This window comes from Lates calcarifer, linkage group LG15, assembly GCF_001640805.2.
Source record: "Lates calcarifer isolate ASB-BC8 linkage group LG15, TLL_Latcal_v3, whole genome shotgun sequence".
NCBI lineage: Eukaryota > Metazoa > Chordata > Actinopteri > Centropomidae > Lates > Lates calcarifer.
In genome coordinates, this window is record NC_066847.1 from 15,565,485 (window position 1) to 15,589,398 (window position 23,914).

At 41.0% G+C, this 23,914-nt stretch overlaps 2 protein-coding genes across 5 annotated transcripts; one reads left to right on the forward strand and one right to left on the reverse strand.

Moving 5' to 3' along the window:
• Positions 1-97: 97 nt before the first annotated feature.
• mc2r (melanocortin 2 receptor) lies at positions 98-7,060 on the reverse strand. 2 transcript variants are annotated; one of them, XM_051076221.1, is made up of 4 exons: positions 6,582-7,059; positions 3,574-3,813; positions 2,738-3,109; positions 98-993 (listed from the first exon to the last, which is right to left on the reverse strand). In XM_051076221.1, the coding sequence occupies exons 3-4, from the start codon at positions 3,088-3,090 to the stop codon at positions 456-458; spliced, it is 891 nt and encodes a 296-aa protein (XP_050932178.1). In that variant the 5' UTR covers positions 3,091-3,109; positions 3,574-3,813; positions 6,582-7,059; the 3' UTR covers positions 98-455. The 2 variants fall into 2 exon arrangements, with proteins under 2 accessions (XP_050932178.1, XP_018521199.1); XM_018665683.2 differs by having other exon boundaries at positions 2,738-3,813; positions 6,582-7,060.
• A 3,397-nt stretch (positions 7,061-10,457) lies between these two features.
• On the forward strand, positions 10,458-23,774 carry LOC108876281 (protein Jumonji). Of its 3 annotated transcripts, none has more exons than XM_018665680.2 (8): positions 10,458-11,147; positions 12,514-12,668; positions 14,577-15,267; positions 15,832-15,970; positions 16,446-16,618; positions 18,095-18,244; positions 18,370-18,578; positions 19,578-23,774. In XM_018665680.2, the coding sequence occupies exons 2-8, from the start codon at positions 12,624-12,626 to the stop codon at positions 20,856-20,858; spliced, it is 2,688 nt and encodes an 895-aa protein (XP_018521196.1). In that variant the 5' UTR covers positions 10,458-11,147; positions 12,514-12,623; the 3' UTR covers positions 20,859-23,774. The 3 variants fall into 3 exon arrangements, with proteins under 3 accessions (XP_018521196.1, XP_018521194.1, XP_018521195.1); XM_018665678.2 differs by having other exon boundaries at positions 10,460-11,147; positions 18,370-18,596; XM_018665679.2 differs by having other exon boundaries at positions 10,460-11,005; positions 18,370-18,596.
• Positions 23,775-23,914: the final 140 nt, after the last annotated feature.

The following is a 23,914-nucleotide window of genomic DNA, read 5'->3' on the forward strand; positions in this document are numbered from 1 at the left end:
CTCCTCTGAGTAATGTTGAAATGAATGTCATGACTGACACTTGGGGTGAAATGAGATCACATCCAAGTCTTTAGAGAAAAGGAGATGGAGCAGGGATGGATGGTTAGACAGCCAGCGAGGCAGGGAAGTGAAGAAAACACTCACACTCACTAAAACATTCATGTTTGGAGAGGTGTATTCAGACATACACATGAACACACAAATGTTCACGCTAAGGAACCAAACGTACAGGTGACAGCAGCCTTGATTCAGCGTTAAAAAACAGACAGGGAGAAGTGAAGGAAGAAAGTTGCTGCAGGATGCCTTTGAGCACCCACAGCTGCTCAGCAGCAGTACGATCTATATACTGTTGACTCCCAGGTGTAAATATATACAACCCAGTGAATGTAAAGCGCAAAGAGCAGTGGTTTTGTGGATGTATGTCAAATATTTCTCTACGAGCATTGCTACAAATTTTAACAAAGCAGCATCTTCCTGAAGGTTTGTCTGAGCTCTGCACTGCGGAAGGCGTAGATGGCTGGGTCAATAAGAGCATGACACATCAGTAGCACCGTGTGCAGCTGGAACAGTGACCGGTAACACTCGCAGTATGGGTTTATGGGGCACACCATGATGATGATGAGGTGAAGGAAAAACGGTGCCCAACACACCACGAATGTCCCAAACAGGATGGTGAGAGTCAGCGCTCCTCTCATGCTGCTACCCCACCTCCGCTGGCACCGACATTTCCTCCCACCACTGGTAGGCAGAGCTGCGATCCTCCTGGCATGTATGCGTGCCAGCATGAACATGTAGACATAGAGGAAGCAGATAGTCGCCAGGGAGATGAGGAAGAAGACGACAAAGCAGATCATGATGAACTTAGAAGCAAAGAACTTCACCATGAGTACAGCCGACACCCCACATGTCATCCAGATGACACCCAAGATGGCCCTGGTGCGCTGCATTGTCATGATGTTGTGATATCTCAGTGCATGGAAGATGGTGATGTACCTGAAAATGAAAACAAATCATTTTGTTCTCTGCTCAAATCATAATTGGTACAGTGAGTTTCATTTGGATGTTTAAACTTGCAATAACTGATTTTTTTTACCACTTGGCGCATTGGAAACAAACTGTTGACACAGCACTGACATATTTTCACATTATAAGTTAATATGTTGAATTAGTTTGGCAAAAGTTTGCCTTTTTACATATCCAGCTGACAGGCAACCATTTTGGCATTAATTTGGAGTCATGTTCTGGCCACCTGATGACTATAAGATATTCACTTTCATTTTAACTTTATTTTGGTCTCTACCAGCACCTGAGGGAAAGCGTTTAGCAGCTCTTTAGTTGCTAAATCTTCTGCATATTCACCAGGTAGCAGTAACTTTGTCTGTCTGCTGTTTGGTGCTGGGCAGGTATGTGTACAAAGGATTTTTTAGAGTTTTTTTACTCAAAGGAGCTGTCTACTGTTGCTGGAGATGAAGCTTAGAGGGGCTCAGAGTGAATCAAAACACTCAGCTGACAGATGTTCCTGAGCTTCACAGAGCTGAGGGGAACTGCAGAGTCAAGTGATAATCATCTTATTTGGGTTTGTTACTATGAGCGACCCTTTTCACATAAAAGTAGTCATGTGACAGTCTGAAAATAATTGATTATGGCCCATTTAAAGCTGCGCTTATCAGTATTTTTGTATTAATAACTAAGTAAATGACTAGATATAATGTGACAAATCCACAAAATATTATCACCCAACTTTGCGGCTCCCCCTAACCCTATAGAGTTGTTAAATAAAGTTTAGTTGTTTTGTTTACTGCCTACAAACTCTGTTTTCCTTTTTTCATTCATTGCTAAACATTAGCTCATCAGGCTAATGACACACTTTAGCTACACTCAGTCTCCTTCATTCTCCCACTGGGTATTGCATAAATACTTGCAACACATGACAGTATGAACACATGTGATTGGCACAGTCAAAGTGAGAAGTGAGATATTTTAAATAAATTACATCTTACATTCATCAGGCTGACACAAAAACAACTCCACATAAATGCTAACATTCGGCCATGGCTGCTGGCTGTGGAAATTGGCAGTTGTTTTCAGTGTTTTCTGTTCCCCACAAGTGGCCAATAATCAATACATACAGCTTTAAAGTGAACAAATACTTTGTGAGAGTACAGTTGTGAAAATATGTGAAAGGCTGCATCTATAGCCAGTGAATTTCATTGCTGCAGATCATTTTCCAAAGCAGGCTTAGGGTTATCAATAACAACAAGCAGCTACTTGACTTACACCACATAAGTTACATTATTTTTGAATGGTGACGCAATTGTGATTGGGCATTATATAAAGTCTTCACAGTTGATGCATTCAGGTACTTTATGATACAAACCACCTCTTTGTGGATGCAGTACTTTTATGCAACCCGCTCTCTGATCTTAGATGTCAAAGCTTACTGTAAGCATTTGAACATTGGTAAGAGTCTGCATTGCATAATACTGTCCTGTCTATGAGTTACAGCCTAGCAAAGTTACCATCAGAGGCCTAGTTCATGGGACCTTATGTTTTGAATTTAAATATTAACACAAGGATACTTGATCATAGGGCCCAAAATCCATAGAGATTTACAATAATAAAAAAAAAACACTTTAACCATTATGATGCCATTGTAATAACAAATATATGGTGTAAAAATATTGTAAACAGTCATCGAAAATATTTCTGTGTGCAAATCCAAGCCCTACATACATACCGGTCCACAGCAATAGCCAGGAAACTGAAAATGGAGCCAATGAATGACATACACAGCAGGGAGTCAATCACATCGTCGGCTTTGGTCTCAGAAGAACCTTTCTTCTCCAGCTGTCCCACATCAGCAAACACAATCATCACGTTCTCCCAGGTTTTGGTGAGGCTGGCGATAGTGTTGAAGGCTGCCAGGCTGCAGATGAAGCAGTACATGGGTGAGTGAAGGTTCCGATTCCGTATGATGGCCACTACAACCAGGAAATTTTCAGCTAGGCTCACTAATCCGATGGTGAAGAAGAGAGGGACAGGAACTTTCACGTCAGGGCAGTCCGACTGGTTCACTGAGGCAGTATTCATAGTTAGACAAGATGGCGTTCTGTTAAGATTAAAAGGCTGGTTAAGTGCTGCAGGTGGTGAGAACCGCTCGAGGGAAAGGTTCATATGGAAGTTTGTAGCCTCATCTTCTTTGATAAACATCACTTATGCATTTGCTGAGTTCATGCTAAAGGTTGTGTCAAGATCTGGCCTCTGCAATATAATTGGAATATCCCAATTTCAAATAGTAATGTTATCTAACGTTACCAGTTCTTGGAAGAAACTGGATAGACTAAATTGAATGAATCGGCTGGTAGCTGTGGTAAGGCTAAGCAGCAGGAATGACAGATTGAGCATGTCTATTCAAATAGACAGTTTGGATTGAATTTACTGAAGTGTGTTAGCCTGCCATACACTGGTGACTACTTCTTCCTCTGCAATCTCGTGAGCGACGGTCTAATTTCAGGAAGACATGCAGGAATGGTGGAAACAGGCTGCTCTCTGCAGAAGGTCGTGTTCACATACCTATTTTCAGCTGTGGGGTTGGAGGTGGTAGTTTTGGCACAGTTTAGTCATAATCTCCAGCCATTTGACTAAACTGTATATTGTTTTACACACAGTGAGTGTTTGTCCAGGGATTACCAACAGTCAGTCCTTGCAAAAAATGGTTTACATGGGATTGCAGTACAGTGATTTACATTGCTGGTCTGGTCTGTGTCGATCCAATCTTGTCTGCTTCAGGAGAGAATGTTTGCTTGATGCTTCCTGTGGAAACACAATAATATTTGTGTTGCTGAAATCCAGAGACATTGTCCTTCTGCTTTTGTGGAATACATTCAATATCCAATGTTTCACATGGTGAAACACCACATATGCAGGTAATCATTTCCATTAAACATGCTTCTTCTCTCTGATGAGTAGTGTGACCTTTTGCCCAAGGCCTAAGAACAGAACTCATCTGATCTCATCTGAGTATTCTGCCCTTCTACTTCAAAATGTTAGTTTCATCCTTGTAATTCTTTGTAATGTCATTCCAGCAGTTATGAAACACATTTTTAGAGGAATATTTTCTAATCATCATAATTATAGATTTGATTTAAAATGAACTAAATACTTTGTACTTTGGGATATGAGTCAGAATTCCTGCCGAGCTGCAGACTGAAGATGGTTATAATAATTATACCTCGCTTTTATTCAAAATATTCTGATCCCTCTTTGCCTCATCTCAAAGTGGCCTCATGGTTTTCAGAATAATCAAATGTTCTTATTAAAACCAATAAAATAAACTTTTAAACTGCTATGTAACAATACAAACTTCATCACCAACTATGACATGGGCATTAAGTAATTTGCCATTGTTGTAGAAAGGACAGCACAAAAGCAGAAATGTAAAAGTAAAACTGTAATCCACTGCGTTTGCTATTTAAGAGACATTTGAATTCCAGCAGCAGTCCAAACAATATTGTCAAAGGATTTACTGACAACATAATGACAGAAAGTGGACTTATTTCCAGTGGTGGTGCAAAGAGTTCAGGAAATCATTTCACTATGCTTTGTGTGCCTGTGTGTGTGTTAATACATCCCCCTGGCACATTTGCAGGGACCTACCACAGTATTGATTATATGAAAACATTGATTCACCACTCTGAAGACCATCCCTGCAATTTTTTCTGTCTTTGACATCTTTCCTGTTGTTGGAGCTTAAATGCATCCTCATGATGTAATTTCTGTGATTTCAGACTCTGGCAAACATCAGCACAGATTTCAGCTTGTTATGCATCCCTGCATATTCAACTCTAATCTATGTATTATGCTCTTTACGGACTGATCACATTTCCAGTCTGTGTATATCCTCTGATGGCTAAAAACCCTGCAGCTGGCCCAATGACACCATCGGGGGTGAGTCATGCAGAAATGCCCAGCAGGTAGACTCACCTTGGCTCACATCTAGTTTATCTGACTCACCAGTGACTACTGTGAACAGACCATCTGGCATCCAGGAAAGATTTGAGGGCTACCAGGGAAGACTGGCAGGAGAGACTTCCTAAACCAATTACATGCAGAAAAAGAAGAAAACTGCCTGGACAACTAGATACCACCTTGCACTGCAGCAGAACTGAAGAACTGACAGTCAGGTTGAGCACCACAATGCTACTGATCCTACCATTAGAGCTGATTAGAGAAGGAAGACTGGTCCTCCAAGCAGGATTTTCATCTACAACAGCCCAAACCATTAGCACCACAATGAAACACCTACAGCCTATCCCTTTCCCAATGCCAAAACACATACACATTTTATCTACCTTAGTCTTCCCTTATGAGACATTGGTACATTTTTTGACTATTGGTTGTCCCTCATGATCACATGATCTATCCTCCCACACTGCACATTAAGGAAGACAAAGACCTGTGGCTGTGGTACGCATAGCAATGGCACTTATTATCTTTTGGGCTCAGGAGAAGGTTTGAATGGATCACTAAATATCATTAGCCATAAGGAGGTAAGAATGTGTGTAGGAATATGGTATAACGTGCAGCAGGTGTCCAGTGGAGCTACAAATGTGTTGTGAAATGTGTAGCTGATGGGTGGGTTTTTTTTCTGACAGAAATATAATTCTAAACACTGTATAGTTCTCAGCACTAGGCTGGAGTATAAGAGTGTGTCTATGTTGTTCCTGTTTCTTTGAAATATATCACGGTTCCTATTAGAACAGATGCTTAATTGAGCCATGATGATAGAACCATGGCTAAACAGTGAGCGCCCACTGAAAGATGGCAGGAGAACATAATTGGCATTCTTTGGGCTCAGCAGCAGGTCTGATTAAATCACTAAATGTTATTAGCCAACAAAAGGTTAGACAGCATGTGGGATTATGGCATAACACATACAGCTGGAGTCTGGTGAGACTACAAATCCTGTAGATCACTGATAAATAGGGTCTTTTTGGCAGAAATTCTAAACATAGTATAGTTTTCAGTACTAGGTTAAAGCATAAAAGAGTGTCTATTTTGTTCTTGTTTCCTTGAAATTTGTCACGATTCGTATTAGAGCGGATGCTTACGTCAGCGTGACAGTGGAAGAGTCCCTCAACTGTAAACTCCCATCAATAGATGATTAAAGCCATATGAATCAGCCAGAACTGCACAAAGGTCCAGCAGGAATGGTAATGGACAGAGCTTTAGTTATATGTCGACAGAATGTCAGCCCTGTTGACCTCTGTTTCCTGCTTTTTCATAACACAGTAGCTCCAGATCTTAGCTGTTATTTTCTGCTGGTACTTTAAAGTAAAAGGTTTCCCTGCATTACACTCTCCTAATGTAACTGTGATTGTTTTGTTCTCTTCTCCCAGGTTAGCTATGACATTATGTAGCGTTATTAGGCTTCAAAAAATCCGAACATTGGGAACATTTCAGTAATGCATTCCAATGTAATGTATTCATAGACAAAACATTTTGTTCTTCCGCTCAATCCTTGATTATACATTGTAAATGTAAAAGCTTGAATTAAATGAAGAATAATGTAAAAGCCTTACTTGTTTCTCCCTCAGCTGCCAGCTGCTGAAACAACCGTCTTGATGAAGTTCTTTTAGAAGATGATTTGTCCTTTTTTCATCATTATGTTTGCTGATTATCTAAACAACAGGCACTGATGTAAGAGCTGAAGTGAACCTATCTTTCAAGAGGGTTTTAGGCAGTGGATGGGGGAGACAGGGAACACTGTTGTTGTAGCCCTGAAAGGCTGCTTCATCAAGGCTTTGCTACATGTTGTTTACTCCATTTCAGTGTTATTCTTGTCCATCAGTATGTCCATTAATGTTATCTGCACAAGGACAGTCAGTACACTGACCTTCTCCTCGCCTCTCTCTCCCTTTTCTCTCTGTCTGAACAAATGTTCCATCTTGTTAGAGTTTATCATTTAGGATAAATCATACCTGATTCAAGTTTATTGGTCCAAGTATGGAAAATAAGGTCCACCATCTGGATTGGAAAGTGTTGTAATCCATGGATAATGGATAGTGGTCATTAAAACTGTTATGCATGCATACAGCGTGTCAACAGCAAAGGCCAAGAAATGTATGCATTATAATCTACTCCCTGGAAACTTACTGAAATAAATGGTACATCTCCTAACCATGTGTCTGATCTTTGTCAACTGACAGCTCTCTAAGTGATTATATCTGATGGGTATATCAGGCTCTGGGTTTCTCTATATGCCAAAACAGTGTGATGTTTAGAGCACCATTTTTTTTTAATAAATATTTTTTTAAATACATTTTTATTTCTCTTTAGTATGTCTGGCTACCTAGTTTACTACATCCAGTAACCAAGTCTTACCTCTAACTAATAACTAACTGGATCTAACAATTGCTTAATTACCTACAAGCAATAGCTGAAACCCTTACAAAAAGAAATGTATTTAATTGTGCTGTTAGTATAATTCTTTTAAACTGAAAATGAGTAAGTATGCTTCTGGTTTACTTTTTAATGTCCTTATCATAGACATACTAAACAAATTAAGATTAATCTTGAGTACATATATAGTAAAGTCTAAGTATATTTGGTCTATACTTGTACTTGTTCTTAAGTATACTTGGTTTGTACTGACAAGTATAAAGACAAATCTAGGTATATTTGGCTTATACATGTACTTAATCTTTTGACAGATATACTTAAGACAAGTATAATTAAGTATCCTTACCTTATACAGAATATTTACTTAGCTTGTAGTTGTGCTTTGTCTTTTGATGAAGTAGATTATTAAATACTTATTTCACACATACTGGCCTCTTTGAGTTAGTACTCCAGTGTATCTTCTACTTTTCTTATAAACTTAAAACCATATTCAAGTTTATAGTAAAAAGTTGTGGAATAGTTTAGAGTAAATGGGTGGAACTGAACCTGATCCTTTATGTTCAGTGTTAACAACTCACTCAGAAACTGTTTTATTACCTGTTTTATATGATTTATTTCTTGATCTATATGTTTATTATTTCTTTATGTATTATTTTATCTACTGAACTAAGTTTGTGTAGACTGTAAATCATCTGAAACCCCCCAGTTTTTTAATGAGAGAAATGAACAAACAGCTAAAAACTAAAGGTTCTAAGCTTCATTTTGATGGACAGGTTGCATGGATGCTTCCATATTTTTTCCAAACCAGTTTAAATGAAACCACGTCCACTTCCGTTTGGTGAAAGCTAAGGAAAGGCTGCATTCTCATGGAGACCGCACACACACACAAACCCGGTGAAATATGACGATGATGATGTAAATTCATCAAATCCAGTGATCAGCGTTTTCCAAGCTACAGTAGCTGTCATACTGTGAAAAATGACTGACAATCAACTGCACAAATCACAGAGGACTGTAGAAAACATTCATTATTTCAGGAGGGAAACTCACCTGTTTGAGAGAGCAGAATTAGTCGTTAGCTCCAGTGATCTTGGTTTTGGTTTTGCTTAGAATTTTCCAGAGAAAACATTTAACAGGTGTGCAGAGTCTCTTTTCATGATTCTGTGCAGCTGATTGGTAAGACTGATTAAATCCTGTGCTGACACAGTTTGTCAGAAGTGAAGTTTTTGGATTCATGTAGCACATCTGACATCAGTGTCTGACTTTTTCTTACATGACGTGTGCAGCAGGCAAGTAACTTGACAACATCAGTTTCTTTATGCTAATGTTGACATTATGAGGGTTCTTTTCTTTAACTACGTTATTGGACACACTCTATTTGTGGAGCTAACTTTGTGCTGCTGGTTCTGACTGTGGTATCAGACACCAGTGTTGTCTATAAAATGTGGCCAGTGATTAAAAAAAGAAAAGAAAGAAAAAGGCATGCAATGCAGAGACAGAGTCATACAGACTGTCTCCAGCTTTTATTTTATTTCAAATTAGTGGAATATAAAATATCATAACATTGTGAAAAGATGTTTTCTACCTCAGTGCTACCCACACGTTCTCATAGACTGAGACTGTGTATATAGTGGATTCATTAGCAGTCTCAGATAAAATAACAGATGCTGGGCACTATGTGAGACCCTATAAACCACACCTCTTAGAAAAAAGAAAAAAAAACACCACATACAACAGGAGCAGCAGGAGTCCAGGTGGACACCTGTGGAGGATCTGGTCTGAGCTGATCTCAGCGTCCTTATCTAACCTGCTGCACTACTGATTGGACTCAGCGAGAGAATGAGAACACAGTATCTGTCAACACTGTTACTGCTTCAGTGTTATTTATCACTGTATCTTACCCAGCCACCAACAGTTGTTGTTTAATTGATGATCTGAGAGACATCTCAAATTCTGTGTGATTCACTACAACCACTGTAGCTACTGTATAGATCACAACATGATTACATTTACTGTCTCTTTCATATCCCATTATCTTACTGTAAATAAATCATATCTCAGACATATTCCCACACCCAAGAAACAAATATAAATCATCAATCAGAGACCATGTTGTCACTGGATCACACCAGCTCCTATGTCAACATATGAATGTTCTGACCCATGAGTACATTATTGACAGATGTTATCTAATGTCTTAGAGTGTACAGGAATAACCGAAAACTGAGATACAGTGACCACATTTTGCCACGATGACACACACACACACACACACACAGACACACAAGGTGAAAACAACACAATGGTGAATTGACTCAGCTTCTCAGAAAAGTAATAAAAGTTCTCATTAAGCACACAGCACTCTGTTATCAGTTTCTCCATAGTTCAAACAAAAATAACATTTTCAGGGGAATACCAGGCCTTTCCCATCATGCTTTGCAGTTAATGGAGAACAGCTGAAAAACTAAAATGGCATTGTCTGATGAGGTTATAACTGTGATACCTCAGGAATCTGTCCTGTTTTAAAACCAGCAGAGAAACCAGAGAAACGTATCATGGGAAAATGAAGATGGAAAAAACAAATTAAAAGAAAATAAGAGTAAAAAAAAACCATGAAGTATAATTAGGATGGGCTCTGTGCTAAAAGTGAGCTTTAAAAGAGATTTCAAAGAAGTCACTGACGCAGCCAGCCTGAGCCAACACTCTTTCCCCTCTAGTCTTCAAGTGTTTCTTTGGAACAGAGACTTGGGTGTACTCATGATTCATGTGTGACCTACAGCGTTTTTGAAACATGTGCAGTATTAATGAAGCTTCTGAAGCCTTGGGGATGTAAAGTTGGTTCAGTGAGGACGTTAGGAACATAATGTTAGAATGTATTTCCCCCGTATCCATCTTTGATCTCAGCTGGAAATGAGTGTACTCTGACATGAAGTGATGCAACTACAGCTCTGCTCTCAGACTCTACAGTCCGAGCCTCTGACGTCACATTTGAATAGTATAAGATCTTTTGTATATTTCAGTGTGGAGCTGTGCACAATGCAAACACAAGTACACAAGTGAATCTAAATTGATACAGTTTTCTAAAGTGTATTTTTTGCCTGTATCATATGACATTATGATACCGTGTAGCTGTTTGGTCTGTGTCTTCTGTACTTCCTGTGTTTAGTTCTCTCAGCTGTGTGGATATTCGTCGTCTGTGCTTTTTGGCTGCTCTCAGCGCCCGTACCTTAATTTCAGGAATAGATGCGCATCAAAATCTGAACATCCACCGAAGAGACGGTAGAAACTCTACCAGTTAACGCGAACTTATATGATACGCGACGAACGATGTGATGGGAAACTGATACTGATACTTAAGGAACTCCAGCCTCGCGGATTGTGGGCCTCAACCAATTTCCGGGTCACGTGGTGGACGCACAACGAGCGAAGTGGATACCGCTTACCGGCCGTAGTTTTTACAGTAGTTGCGCACCGACATCTAACCGGGGCTGGCCTTGGTTTGGAAACGGCGGCTCACATGACCGCAGCGGTGCAGCCTTCCAGCGCTGAACAGCCGTGCTGGTGCCGACTCCCAGCGGCACACCGAGCCCAGCGGCTCAGCGAGGTGAATAACGGCTGAGCGGAGCCGGTGGGAGGTTTGGTGTGACTGGTTGTTTGAGGGTGTGTTAGACGGTGTGACTGGGTCTGTGTGCCGTTCCCGCAGGTTGACGATGTTCTCATGATGTAGGCCGGTAATCCTGCTGGAGGTGGGTGATGGATTATTGTTGTTTGATATGTGCTGGGTGTGAGGGCTGGTGTGGTGAAAGCTGAGGTGGAGGTGCTGTCCAGTCCTTCCTCATCGTGGGCACAGAGACATGGAGGCTGCCGTCCACAGCCGTCGTCACATCGTGTACTGGCACAGACAACCGAGTTAAATGTGGATGAGCGGCTCTGACTGCTCTGCTTGTAGGCCACTGATCCTACTGCAGGTGGATGGAGATTCATTGTTTTTCATCAGCTTTGTTTAACATGACTGGACTTAAATGTCTGCTGTTAGACTTCCTGACAGATGCACAGTGCAGGCTGCAGATCTATTATATACATTAACCTACACAAGCTCCTAATGCAGTTCACTGTACCAGGGCTCCATGACATAGAACATAACGTGCTCAGACCTTTATTAAATTCTACCTGCAGTACTGTGGAGCTGGGCTGCAGCTGTAATGCCTTTGATTATTCCTTACATCTTATCATCACAGTTTCTAGACATGAGAAGCCAGATGCAGTCTGCCGATCCACACCATCAGCTTCCATCTTGGTGCCCTTGAGCAAGACTGGTTGTGCAGGGCTGTTCCCACGGTGGAGGTGGAGAAGCTTATGAATGTGTAGCAGGCTGGGGTTGGACAGGAGCATGGAGTCCATGCCTCATTACAGAGAAACACAGCGAAATGCAGTTAACTTAATTTCCCTGAGGGAGTCATCCCAAGGGATCAATAAAGTCTAGTCTAAGTCTAAGTCTTATACACTGTATTAAAGTCAAACTCAGTGAGCTCTGTGTGGATCAGGACATTGAGTTATTCTTTGGAGATATTCTTTGAACAGCAGTTTATATTTCCCCTTGTAAATCAGTTTGGTTCTGCAACAATACCTCTGTTTGTTGACCATGAAAATGTTTTTCTGTAGAAGTCCTTTTTTGATTTAACACAATATACCCAGTTTTTCCAAACGTATCAGTGATTGCAGGTTTGAATGCAACAGCTCTGACTAAATGAAATTTGTAATAAAACAGAAAAATAAATCATGAAACATGCAGGCAGCTGGTTCAGGTTGGCTTAAGTCAGGCAATAGCTCAATAAGTTATGTTATCAACAGCAAACGTCAGTTAAATCATCTGCTTACTAGCTTCTTCATTTACTGTCAGTGTTTACAGTCAGACATGTCCACAAAACCTGTGAATACCAACTGAAGTACGGTTCAGGTTTCGTTCTTTTACTGGCCTGAATATCCTGAATAACACTTTCTATACAGTACAGCTCTGTCCTTGTGTGTATACTGACCGTTGTGTATATTTTATATTAGAAACCAGGTCAACATAACATAACCATATTATATTTCCTGACTCCTCTTTTCCAGGACAGAGAGGTGGAGTTTCTACACCTGTAGAGAAAACACAGCAGTCACAGTCACAGGCCAAAGAAAGAGGCTTCTGTAATTCATGTGCCCCTTGGTCTCTGCTGGGCAAGATGAGTACAGGCCGACCCAAACGGAATATCATCAAGAAAAAATATGTAAGTGGAATTCCTTTCCTCTCTGTGGTAGATACTCTGGCTTTATTTACAACATAGAACCTCATTGGATGTACTTAGGATTTTTTAACTCTGAACAAAAGAAAAAAATATGTTTATGTTAAAAGTTGAATTCATTAGAAGCATAAATCACAAAGTTCACTGCTTTCAGGTCAGATTTTAGAGGATGTACCTTTAACAGCAGTTTGAGACTGCAGTGTTTCTTCACCCTTCTTTGCAGAACTGTTGAAGTTGCACAGACATAGCGTGATAACATAAAACACCTGGGGCCAGATGTGTTAATGGTGCATTTCTTACACATAAACTGGTATTTCTCAAAGGAGACGGAGTGGCAGACCACTGTACATATTTGTCTAGAGAGATCAGTTTGATGGAAGAAGGTGGAGATGAAAATGACAGTGAGAGATGGAGAGTACACTTCACACAGTCATTTCGTATGAAACATTTTAGCATCCTTTTTATTAACACTGAAAGCATCATTTTATTTGACATGTTCCTGTTCACTTTGTCCTTTATTGTGAAACACTGTGTCATTTCTGTGTTTCATAATTGTTGAGTGAGAGTTCACAGACAATGATGATTTACAGGTGCCTGTGAGACCAGTAAATAGCCACAGTAGTGTTAATGGTTGAGCATGATGACAGCTGCTCTGACATTATTGGAGAACATTCAGATGAGGAACAGTTTGACTGACAGGTCTAATGATCGGTGGAGCTGGCAAAAGCACTGAGATGTTAACAGCTGATTAGTCGGTGTAGAACTGAGTATAATGTGCGCCCAGTTCCATAATGATTAATAATGATGATAATACAAAACCACACACATTCACATTATATTATAATTCTGATCAAAAGGCCCATGTATGTTTTTGTGCCTACACAGTGTTGGTCCTGAATAGACGTGAGTCTGCTCTGTGAGGATTCTCAGTCATCCAGGTCAGGGTTTTCCTAGAAGGGCTGGACCTGGTGGTCGAAATTTGAAGATGTTTCATCTCTCACCTAAGAGGCTTCTTCACTTCTGATGAGAACTGAAGAACCTACCATCAGAACTGAAGAAGCCTCTTGGATGAGAGGTGAAACATCTTCAAATATCTACAGCCAGTCCAGTTGCCCTTGACTCAGCCCCTCTTGATTATCTGGGCTCTAGTTTAGTGTTTTCTATCTGAAGTCTCAAGTGGCTGAGTGTAAGTGGGGTGTTTGCCTCCAGATAGAACCGGACAGATGCTAAATATTTAAAGCTCACGCCTTTATGGGTACTTGAGTTTTCCAAAAAAAAAAAAAAAAAAATCCAGTAATACTTCAACAACTTCAAAACTTCAAATATATAATAATCATCATGCTCACAACTAATACAATTAATATGTTGTTGTTTGGACAAATTTTGACCTGATGATGAAAAGTCAGGAAATCACCAAAGTCATTTCAGCTCAAGGCCTCAGTGTGCTGTAGATGAACCAGGCTGTGGTTCAACCACATTTAAAGTCTAAAAGTGTATCTGTTGTGAAAGGCTACACTTGAAGGCAAAGAGAAAAACCTGCTGCCACAGCCTCCTCCTGGCTGCATCCCACACTGATCCCTCAGTGTCGTCGTCTGTCTTTATAGACTCAGTGGAATAAATCATATAAATAGACAACCTCTCATCACACTGAGGCTACGGGTTTATTATCAGTGAGGTTGGTGTATACCTGCAGGGAATGACAAGTTTGAGACACCGTAGCAAATACCAAACTAAATATTGTACTCCTTTTTTTCTTTTCATATTGTTTGAATGTGTGTGACGTTGTGCTGTAGTCTGATCATCTCTAGAGTTTGATGAATTCATGTCATGTGAGGAGAAGTGCTCCTGGTGGTGTGAGCAAAGCTGATGGTGTTTGTGTCTGTGACTCTGCAGGACATCAGTGATGGGATGCCGTGGTGTGAAGAACGTCTGGTTCGCAAAGTTCTTTTCCTCTCCCTCAGGGAATTCAGAGACACACACCGCACCACACACAAACATTCACACATACACACGCGCGCGCACAAACGCACATCAAAAAACGCACTCTTACACGCTCCGCGAAAGGCACAGACGCTGCCTAACACGCACAGCCAGAAAAACACACGTACGAGACAGAGTGTCCACGCGTCACAGCAAAGAGTCACACACAGACCACTAAGCACACACACGCCGAAAAAAACACACAGTTCACAAAATATGCACATTTCAAAACACATACACCGTCATGAACATGGTAACAAAGGGCAAAAAACGAACTTGTCTCAGGACTCACACACACCAAAAACTAAATCTACCTACACACTCCAGAACATGCAGACACAGTCCAAAATATGTACAGGGAAAGTTACACACAACGCGCAGCATACAGACATGCAAGGAAACACACACACGTTCCAGAGGAATTCTGCATCAACCAGGACACTACGCTCACACAAAACACAAAATAGTCCGTCGCTGATGAACTCCAAATACGCAGAAAGTGAAAAACAGCAGCACAAGCACTCAGTGAAAGACACACAGACACTGCTGAGCCCTCCAGTCCAGGCCAGGACTCTGAGATCACACACTCCCACAAGCCTCAGTGGTCAGTACCATCAGTACTCCTCTTCTCTTCTGTCTTAGTCACAGCTGTAATTCAGTAGCACTGTCACAACTGATAATTCCAGTTTACTGGCCTGTCTTATTTTCACAGTTTGGTTAGTCAGTAATAATATAATTGTTCCCACTTAGTTTCCAAAACAAGAGCAGTTGGACGATCAGACAGGATGTAAACGAGCCAACATTTTATCCAGAGAGGTTAAAGTAAAAGTGAGTATACATGGAGCGTCGCTAAGAATCCCTCACTGCACAGGAAAACTGTGTGTATGCAACTACAGTAAGTAGAGAACATCAAAACTGAAACAGGAAGTGAGTCTGTCAGCTGTGATGGAGGTTTATGACGCACAGATGTAACTTTTACCATTCACCTTCATCTTCTCTTCCAAATAAGTTTGTTTCCAACCTGTCCACTTGTCTGACTGCTCATGTGTAATAAACATCCACTGCTGCAGGTCTGGGGCTCCATTTTTGTTAATTTGACATTCTCTTTTTGTTACAGTTTGTTCATATTGCTTTAAGTAGATCAATAACTTATATCTGTTCTGTTCAGGCTCCCTGGTAAATGGCATCAGCCGGTGTCAGTCCCTCCTGTCAGCTAGTCCGAGCTGGAGCTGGCCCTTACAGACACGCCCTCAACAGCGCCGCCCTGCCAGCATTCATCGTGACAAGGACGACCCTGCCAGCAAGAGGTCAGCTGCCCTAGTGTGCGTTTTTTTTTGTGTTTGCATATTCATGCCTGTGTGCATGACTAATATATAAAAATTGGATAGAAGGTGTACTGTGTTCCACAACTCTGCACTGTGTGCTGGTGTTCAGTGAGGAGCATGTGTGAGCATGATATCCTGCTTTTGAGAACCAGAACATGCTCCATGGAGTACTGTCTTTATGTAGACAGGTGCTTGCTCAGTTTGAGTTGCAAGCTGTTGATATTCAGTAAAAGGATAAATATGTTGATGGAAGGAACTTTACACATTCATATGCCAAAAAATGTGTAAGTCTGACTGTGGTAATGATGAGGATTCATTTTATTGATCAGATGTCAAAGGCATAATAAGCAGAGCGGTAAATGCTCTGGGCTCACCCTCACCTGCTGAAGTAACTCGGTCAGAACAGGAATGCAAAAAATAACTGTGTGTGTGTGTGTGTGTGCGAATGCATGTGCAGACCAAGACTGCAGGCACAGAGGAAGTTTGCCCAGTCGCCTCCCAACTCTCCAGGACCGTCAGTGTTGGTGACATCAGCCCGGAATAACCACAGCCACAACCTAGCTGTGGTCACCTGTCTGACCAGACGTCGACCCAAGACTGAGGACTTCCTGTCTTTTCTCTGTTTGAGGGGTAAGTCACAAGCTCAGAAGCTACCTATACACAGTATGTCATAGTGTTGATTTTGTCAGTTATCTTCAGTCTTTTATTCAAATTAAAGCAAAACTGCTTTCACAGTGACAGGTTGTATGATTGAGAATGCAGCTTTGCAGACATGGTGTTTGGTCTGATGTCATTCATTTTAACAATACAACCAGACATGAAAGAGGATAAAACATTGAAGTCTGGAAAGATGCAACAACATGAGCAAATCTTGCAATATGAGTCAGTCAGGTTTTCTTCCCAGTGCTTTTGTAGCCACAGGGCTTCTCTCTCCACAGTACTACAAATCCACTTTTTCTCTCATGGGTGCACTGCAGGAAGATGATCTGGGTATGCAGAAGAGAAGTGTGCAGCACAGACATTCATAGAGGGACATTTGGATTATGTCTCTTATCACTAATAAAAAATATAGAGAGATGTAATTTCAGGTTTATTTTAAACTCTATTTTCATCATCTCTTTTTTGTCAGAGGTATCATATGATGATCTGTCAAATGAGATTGAGCCTCAGTTATTGCTTAACGACGCCAGTGTTGTTTTTGAAAAAGGTTGTTGACAAATACATTTCAGGTCTGAACTGAGCTTGTCAAAGAGCCAAGAGCTCCGCTCCATACCATTATATAATGTACTACTGCTCAGTGAAGGCTGAGGAAAGACCAATACACAGGGTCTGCTACAAACTGGGTTTTATGAAAAAGAGTGAGAGTGAGTACTATTGCCTTTTACTGTCTCAAGGCAACACCACTGAATGAAGGAAAAAAAACAACAGCCCACTGAGCTGCTGTTGTTGCAGTCCCACAATTCTTTGTAGTAGACATACTGTTTTTCCTCCTGCTTTCCCAGACATAGATTCAAAAAGAGCAGAGGGGACTGTTGGTGAGAGGTGACAGTTGTAAATGGAAAAATGGTCTTCTCCTGTGCCGTGTGGATCATATGTACGACTCTGGGGGAGCTGGGTACTGGACTAATCAGACTGGCTGGATGGGGAATGACTCAGAGAGGTTCACTGCAGTCTGTAGTGAGGAAGGCGTCTGACAGAGCTGAACCTGAGCAGAAGCTACTTTTAGTTAGATTACTCTGGGTTAGGGCCTGCTTCACAGCGGTGAGCTGAATAAGCTCCACTTTGTCATAGTAGTCTACATATACTGCTGAGCAGAGTGACACACTGTAGACCCTGGAGTCCACTCACAACCTGTCAAGGCCAGGTTTGGACTTGATTGGATGGATGAGGCTCCCTCTTTATTCACCTGCTGCCTGGAGACAGCACATGTAGTTTAATAGGGATCAAATCATTTCAAATCTCTGAGTGCAGCAGAAAGCAGTGAGGTGTCATCCCTCTCTAATGAATAGCAATGACGTGGGGAGTTGCCTGTGGAATGTCTAGGGGCCATATGTACTGTATAGCACATACCTACATACAGTAATGGAATTTTCTTTTTCACTTCAGGTTCAGCAGCGTTGCCTAGCAACATGGCCTTCTTAGGAAGTGGACGAGAGAAGGAGCCAGCTGACACTCAGCAACTTACTTCCTGTCTTTCCACCAATCACAGGACTGCAGCTGACAGGAGGAACATGAGCATATTCAGTAGAACAGCAGGTATGCATCTGTCTGTGTATCTGCCTGTGAGGAGCTGAATCTTGGGCCTCAGGTTTTTCTCTTTGCTTAAATAAATACTCATCTGTCTGTCTTTGTACCCCTGTTTCTCTTTTGGTGTCTTACAGGGCAACGGGACTCTAGGTCTCTGAGAGGGAGGTCTGGTGGATCTGCAGCTGTAAGCTCCTTCTGCCCTATAACTGCCCGAGCACAGAGCAGGAGGGAGAGGGAGGGGAGAGAGCAGGAGCAGCAGAGGAGGAGGAAACAGAGGATGGAGGAGGACGGGAGAGAGGGAGCTGAGAGACACCTCCTGAGACCTCGCCAGCTCTCCCTACAGGTCAGGAGGACTAACAAGGTCTGATCATCGTTTCTAGATTCTTCACTGTCTGAAAGCTGTATGGTTGTATCCTCAGTATTATGAAAACTGAACTGAAAAAAACTACAAAATGTAACATCGATACATATACATACAGTTGATGCAAGGCAGTACTCTCAATCATGTCGATTACAAATTTAAGATTGCAGAGGCAGAGAAAAGTTAAAAAGGACACAGTGGTGGAGAAAAATGCCTCTTCTATGATATATACAATTAGAGGGTTCAGACAGTGCAGGCACACCTGGGCCCAGGAGCTTTAACAGTTTGTGATGAGTACAGTACATGGATAGCAATGCAAAAGATGGAAGATGACAGCATTATGGGCTATGGTTAAGGTTAGCTTTATTATACTTCACATAGGCTAAAAAAAGCTGCATCTACCTTGAGTAATTAATCGCCGATTTAATGCAGCATCCACTGAGTGACCCCTGAGCACACCAAGAGTATCAGGCAGCCAACAGGTGCAAACTATAACAGGCTTGGCTAAAAAGCCTGCTATAGTGGCCTGTGGCCTAAAAAGCTTGGTGGCCTGTGCAGCGCACACACAGCACATACAACACACACAACACACACAAAATTCTCTCACTCACACACAGATGGGGAAATAATGTGTTTGGGGTGACATGACATCATTTTAAAGTGTGGATAAGATACACATTTTCAGACAGTCTCCTCTTTAAGATAGGAGTTGCCATGGGGTGGTCAAATGAAAGTTATGCCAGCCTTTTAGCAATTAAATGAAACCTCTATGAAACTATCTCATAATGAAACTATCTCATAATTATTCCTCACCATATTCCCTTTTACTCAGAAATGAATGGCATTACAGATTATGCTTTAACCGTTGTGTCACTGGGTCTGTAAAGAACAATAGGTCAGAATTGTGTTCATAAATGTTTTCTGCTAATATGATTATTCCTGGGCTTTAATATGAGCTGTCATGACGTCTTTCTGTTGCAGGTTGCCATGGTGACTGGACTCACTCAACAAAGAACCTCCTGTATCAGGTCAGTCCCTCCCGTAAAGCCTAGTGCAGGGGTTGGCAGCAGACGATCCCCCAGGCCCTGCACAAGGCCTAGCAATACCTGTAAACCAAGAGGCCATTCTCAAAGCAGACCCCAGGAAACCAACAACAAACACCTCTCCCGGCATAGCAACCACCAGCTGCCTCGCAAACAGCCCCTTCCCCTCCATCAACGAACAGTCTCTAATTACTATAGCAACCCCAAGACCTTCAGTAGTCTCCAGAACTCAGGAAGAAATTCAAGCAGGACTTCAGCTCAGATACCATTGACTAATGGCTCAGTCATCAGACAGCTAAATGAGAGCCCTGGGGTCCTGAGGTTGTCCAGAAGGAGGAGAGGCCTCCCACCAGACACCAGCCCTGCCCCTCCCAATCAGGTTCCTTTGGACAGCAACTCATCAAAGAGGTGCAGAGCACTGCAATACAACAGTGGTGATGTCTCACTGGAGAATCACTGCCATATTGGTGAAATGCCACAGGAGAAGGGCAACGGTGATAAAGATGTTAGAGAGGAGTATGTGAGCCATTTGGGTAAAACCACTGGTAGCCACAATGAAGAACTTAGACAAGAGGGATGTGGCCATGTTGGAGAGATGAGACTTGAGGGGGGCAGTTGTATTAGTGAAGACCTACAGGTCAAGGTAAATGTTGGAGAGTTGAATTTGGCAGGTGTCACTGCTCTGGAGTCCTCTCAGGAAAGGGTCAACTTAACCAACGTCATCACGAACTATGACCTCAGCCCTGTCAGTGAGGTCATATGCAGACATGCGAGAGAAAAAAGACTCCAGAGAAATCAGCCTTCATCTGCAATCCCTAAGCCAATTACCAGGACTACTGATTCTAGGACTGCTGCCAGAGCTGCTACTGCTAGGACTACTGTAACTAAAGCTGCTATCAACTCAGTGACATCTGCATACGTACAGAGTGACCCATCAGGCAGTTATTCTGCCAAGCACACTGCTAAGGGAACTAACAAAGGTACTAGCAAGGACATTACCAAGTGTACTTCACCAGCCAGCAGTTACTCTATCCATAGTTCCAAAGGTACTGCAAAAGACTCTTCCAATGGTACCACAGAGGACTTGTCTAAGGACAGTGCACCTGTCAGTAGCTATTCTAGCACTTCCAAGGGCTCTACAAAGGGCCTTACCCAGACCAAGTCTACTACCTCAGCAATTAAGACCAGGACCAGCCCCAGAATCCTATTGAAGCGCTAATTAACACCTGAGCTACATCTGAAAACATTCACAGATTCACTGTTCACTATACTGAGAATTAATGCTGAAGACAGTTAGAAGAATATTTAAAACAACACTGGATGCTATTACAGGTGATGCATGATGATGGTTGTTGGCTGGTTGGATAGTGACATAGTGACTATGGCCTGTTCTCTATATCTGTCAGTGACTGTGTGATCATTTTAAGTAAAATAAATAAAGTTGAATAAATAATTGGAGGACAGTGTAATGGCAGACATGTTGTGTAGTGGATTGTGTAGTGAAAGGGCACTGATTTCTGATGCTTCCCTGCTGTATCTGAAGTAGTAGCTTGATATTTTTGTATTATTCACAAGGAAAAGGCCCTGGTTTTATCGAAGCACATACATCAAGCTGAGTCAGTCTGCAGAACAGTTTTCAGTAGCTTATTTTAGAGACAGCTGTTTTGCATACGGCTATACGCCTTTGCTCTGGCACTTTTTGGCAGGTCTCTGGCAGACAGGTTACAATACAGTCATTACAGTCTAACCTACCTACTGCCATTTCATTTAAACTAGAATAATATGTTCAAGGTTGTCTAGATTAATAACATGAAAGTCTTAAGGGTTTCTCACCTAAAATTCTCACCAGAATTCAAGGAGAGGTTTAGATTTTTTTTCATGTTGGTCTTAGAACAACAAGTGCTTATATGAGCAATCAAGCAGTTCTTAGTTGTAGTAATCAGATCCTGTTGAGATTGTCCATTAAAAGATTCTTTCCTAAAGTGATTTCAGTTTAATTGCTGGGAGAGAAAATCCACAGTTCTGTGTAAAATAGCTGTGCTTAACTGTTCATATGGCTTTCACTGAATTCAGATGGAGTTTTTTTAATAGTCAGTTTGAACAGGAGGAATAATTACAGCAAGCAAACATTGCTTTGAGACTAACATAAGAAAATGTGAACCTGTCCTTAAAGAAGTCAGCAGCACATAAGTACAATGGAAACATCCATCCATTCTATCACTCTGACCTTCATTACAGCCACTAGAACCGGTTGTGTAAAACCAGCTGCACAGTCACCAGCCCAACGGTCTTCACCAGCGTATGTGATATAAGAAGGACCTCCCACTCTACTGGTCTGTTTAATGGACAAATTTCATTTTCAAGTAGGTTACATGTGAAGTATACGAGAACAAAACTGAATGAAGTTTTTATTTACTGATTCTTTTTTTCTCCCTGCCACTGAAGTGTTTTATGTCTGTACTGTACGTACTGTTGCCAATGGTGCTGTACATTACTGTTCTGTTAATGCTTTGTACAAATAGTTGTGCAAGAGAAAAACAACAGACTTGCTGTGTCAAAAGAGGGGAGGCCATGTATTGACAAGTGGTATGTTTATTTCTGAGTCTGTGTGAACTGATACATCTGTAGATATGGAAGGACGTGTGTTGTGAGGTGACTGAATGACAGACTTTGACCTTCACTGTTAACATGGCCATCATATGATAAATGACTGTATAATTGCCTCAGACACAGTGAAATGTCAGTGGGTTTTAGGATTACATCAGGTGCTATCAGGTGCTATTAGCTTTCTCCTAAGCTTATTTTTGGGGAGCTGAGTAGAGGAGTGGTAAAACTGTCAGGCTGTATTAAATAAAATGAGTCTGCACATTAATTAACGTTGCATTTTCTAACAGTAAAGACCCTATGTGTAGAATTTTAAAAATGACTGACTTTGGTAACTCCTAAAGTCACAATGGGAGACAACAGTGGACACTTTAAAAAAAAAAACAAAAAAAACCTGCCACCAGAATCATTTTTACCTTGCTGTAATAACATATTTCTACACATAGGTTCTTTAAATACCTAATTAACAATTGCATTTGTAAATGAGTTATTTATACTCTGTCCATAGGATATATTTTATTATCAGTCTGAATCATCAGTGTTTTAATTTATGGCTAACACATGTTTAACTAAGTTATGAATAAAGGCATGAATGAATTCTATATTATGACCCGTCTCAGCTGTAGAACTTTAGTAAAACATATATTGAGATTTGTTAATATTATTATTAGTATATGGTTCATAGAAGAAGCACTCATGACAACTTTAAATTTAGATATTTGTGCTTCATTAATAAATTTCACCTTCAAGTGAAGTGAAAGCTCTTCCACTTGTGTTCATGTCAAGTGTTGTTTAATGGCTCCACAACATAGGCCCATCAAGGTGGTCTTCCACAAAGAATAAAACTAAGTGTTTAACACAGTTTTTATGAGATGAAATTGTGCTTCTTCTTTCCCACATGAAGTATCAGTGGTTTCCTATAGATTGGTATTTTGAAAAAGTCTCTTAATGAGCTATCAGGCTGTGTAGTGCTGCAGACAGTTGGACAGTCTGGCTTCCTGATGCAGGCTGCATGCTGTGTAAGACATGTGATCACCAGTTTAGTGAGCAACACTCACACATATCAACAAGTATTATTTAATATAGAATCCTTTCATCTTCATTTAGCTGTCCTGAAAATTCTGAGGAGCAAAAATGTACAATATATTTGTGTTTCCTGCAGACACTTCATTTGGACAAAATGTCCAGTTTTTCATCTGTTGTCTCGACAGCTGTGGGTCTCTAAAAGAAATGGGTCTTCACATAACAAATGAATTCATGCCTTTATTCCTGATTTTTTGAATGTATGTGTTATCTCATGCTAGTTAGTACAACTTTCAAGTGTTGCTGAAGTTACTGTTAATCAGTTGTTTTGTTATATCTCTGTCTGTCATTATGTATCCATGGTTTTTTGCTCAGATCAACAACCTCTTTCAGCCCCAAGGTAATATGATAACATTTAAAACAGTGATATCTAAGGTAACTGTAAAAAGTCTGTATAAATGTGAATGATTTGAATGAGAATTTGCAATAAAATCCCTTTGTATATTTATCTGCCGGGTGCATTTACCTCATTTAAACCAAGTTCCACACATTGCACCAGGTGCTGAGTAAAGAAAATACAACTTTACCCTTAACATACAGTTATCCTCTGTTTGTGTCTCTATCAGTAACCTGGCAGTCACATCCCAC

Bases quoted from the DNA above. Each gene is read 5' to 3' on its own strand.
- mc2r (XM_018665683.2), bottom strand. From the start codon at position 3,210: ATGTTTATCAAAGAAGATGAGGCTACAAACTTCCATATGAACCTTTCC. The intron at 994-2,737 runs GTATGTATGTAG...TTTCATTTTCAG, and splicing joins CTGGCTATTGCTGTGGACCG to GTACATCACCATCTTCCATG.
- LOC108876281 (XM_018665678.2), top strand. From the start codon at position 12,624: ATGAGTACAGGCCGACCCAAACGGAATATCATCAAGAAAAAATAT. The intron at 12,669-14,576 runs GTAAGTGGAATT...GTGACTCTGCAG, and splicing joins ATATCATCAAGAAAAAATAT to GACATCAGTGATGGGATGCC. The intron at 18,597-19,577 runs GTCTGATCATCG...TTTCTGTTGCAG, and splicing joins AGGTCAGGAGGACTAACAAG to GTTGCCATGGTGACTGGACT.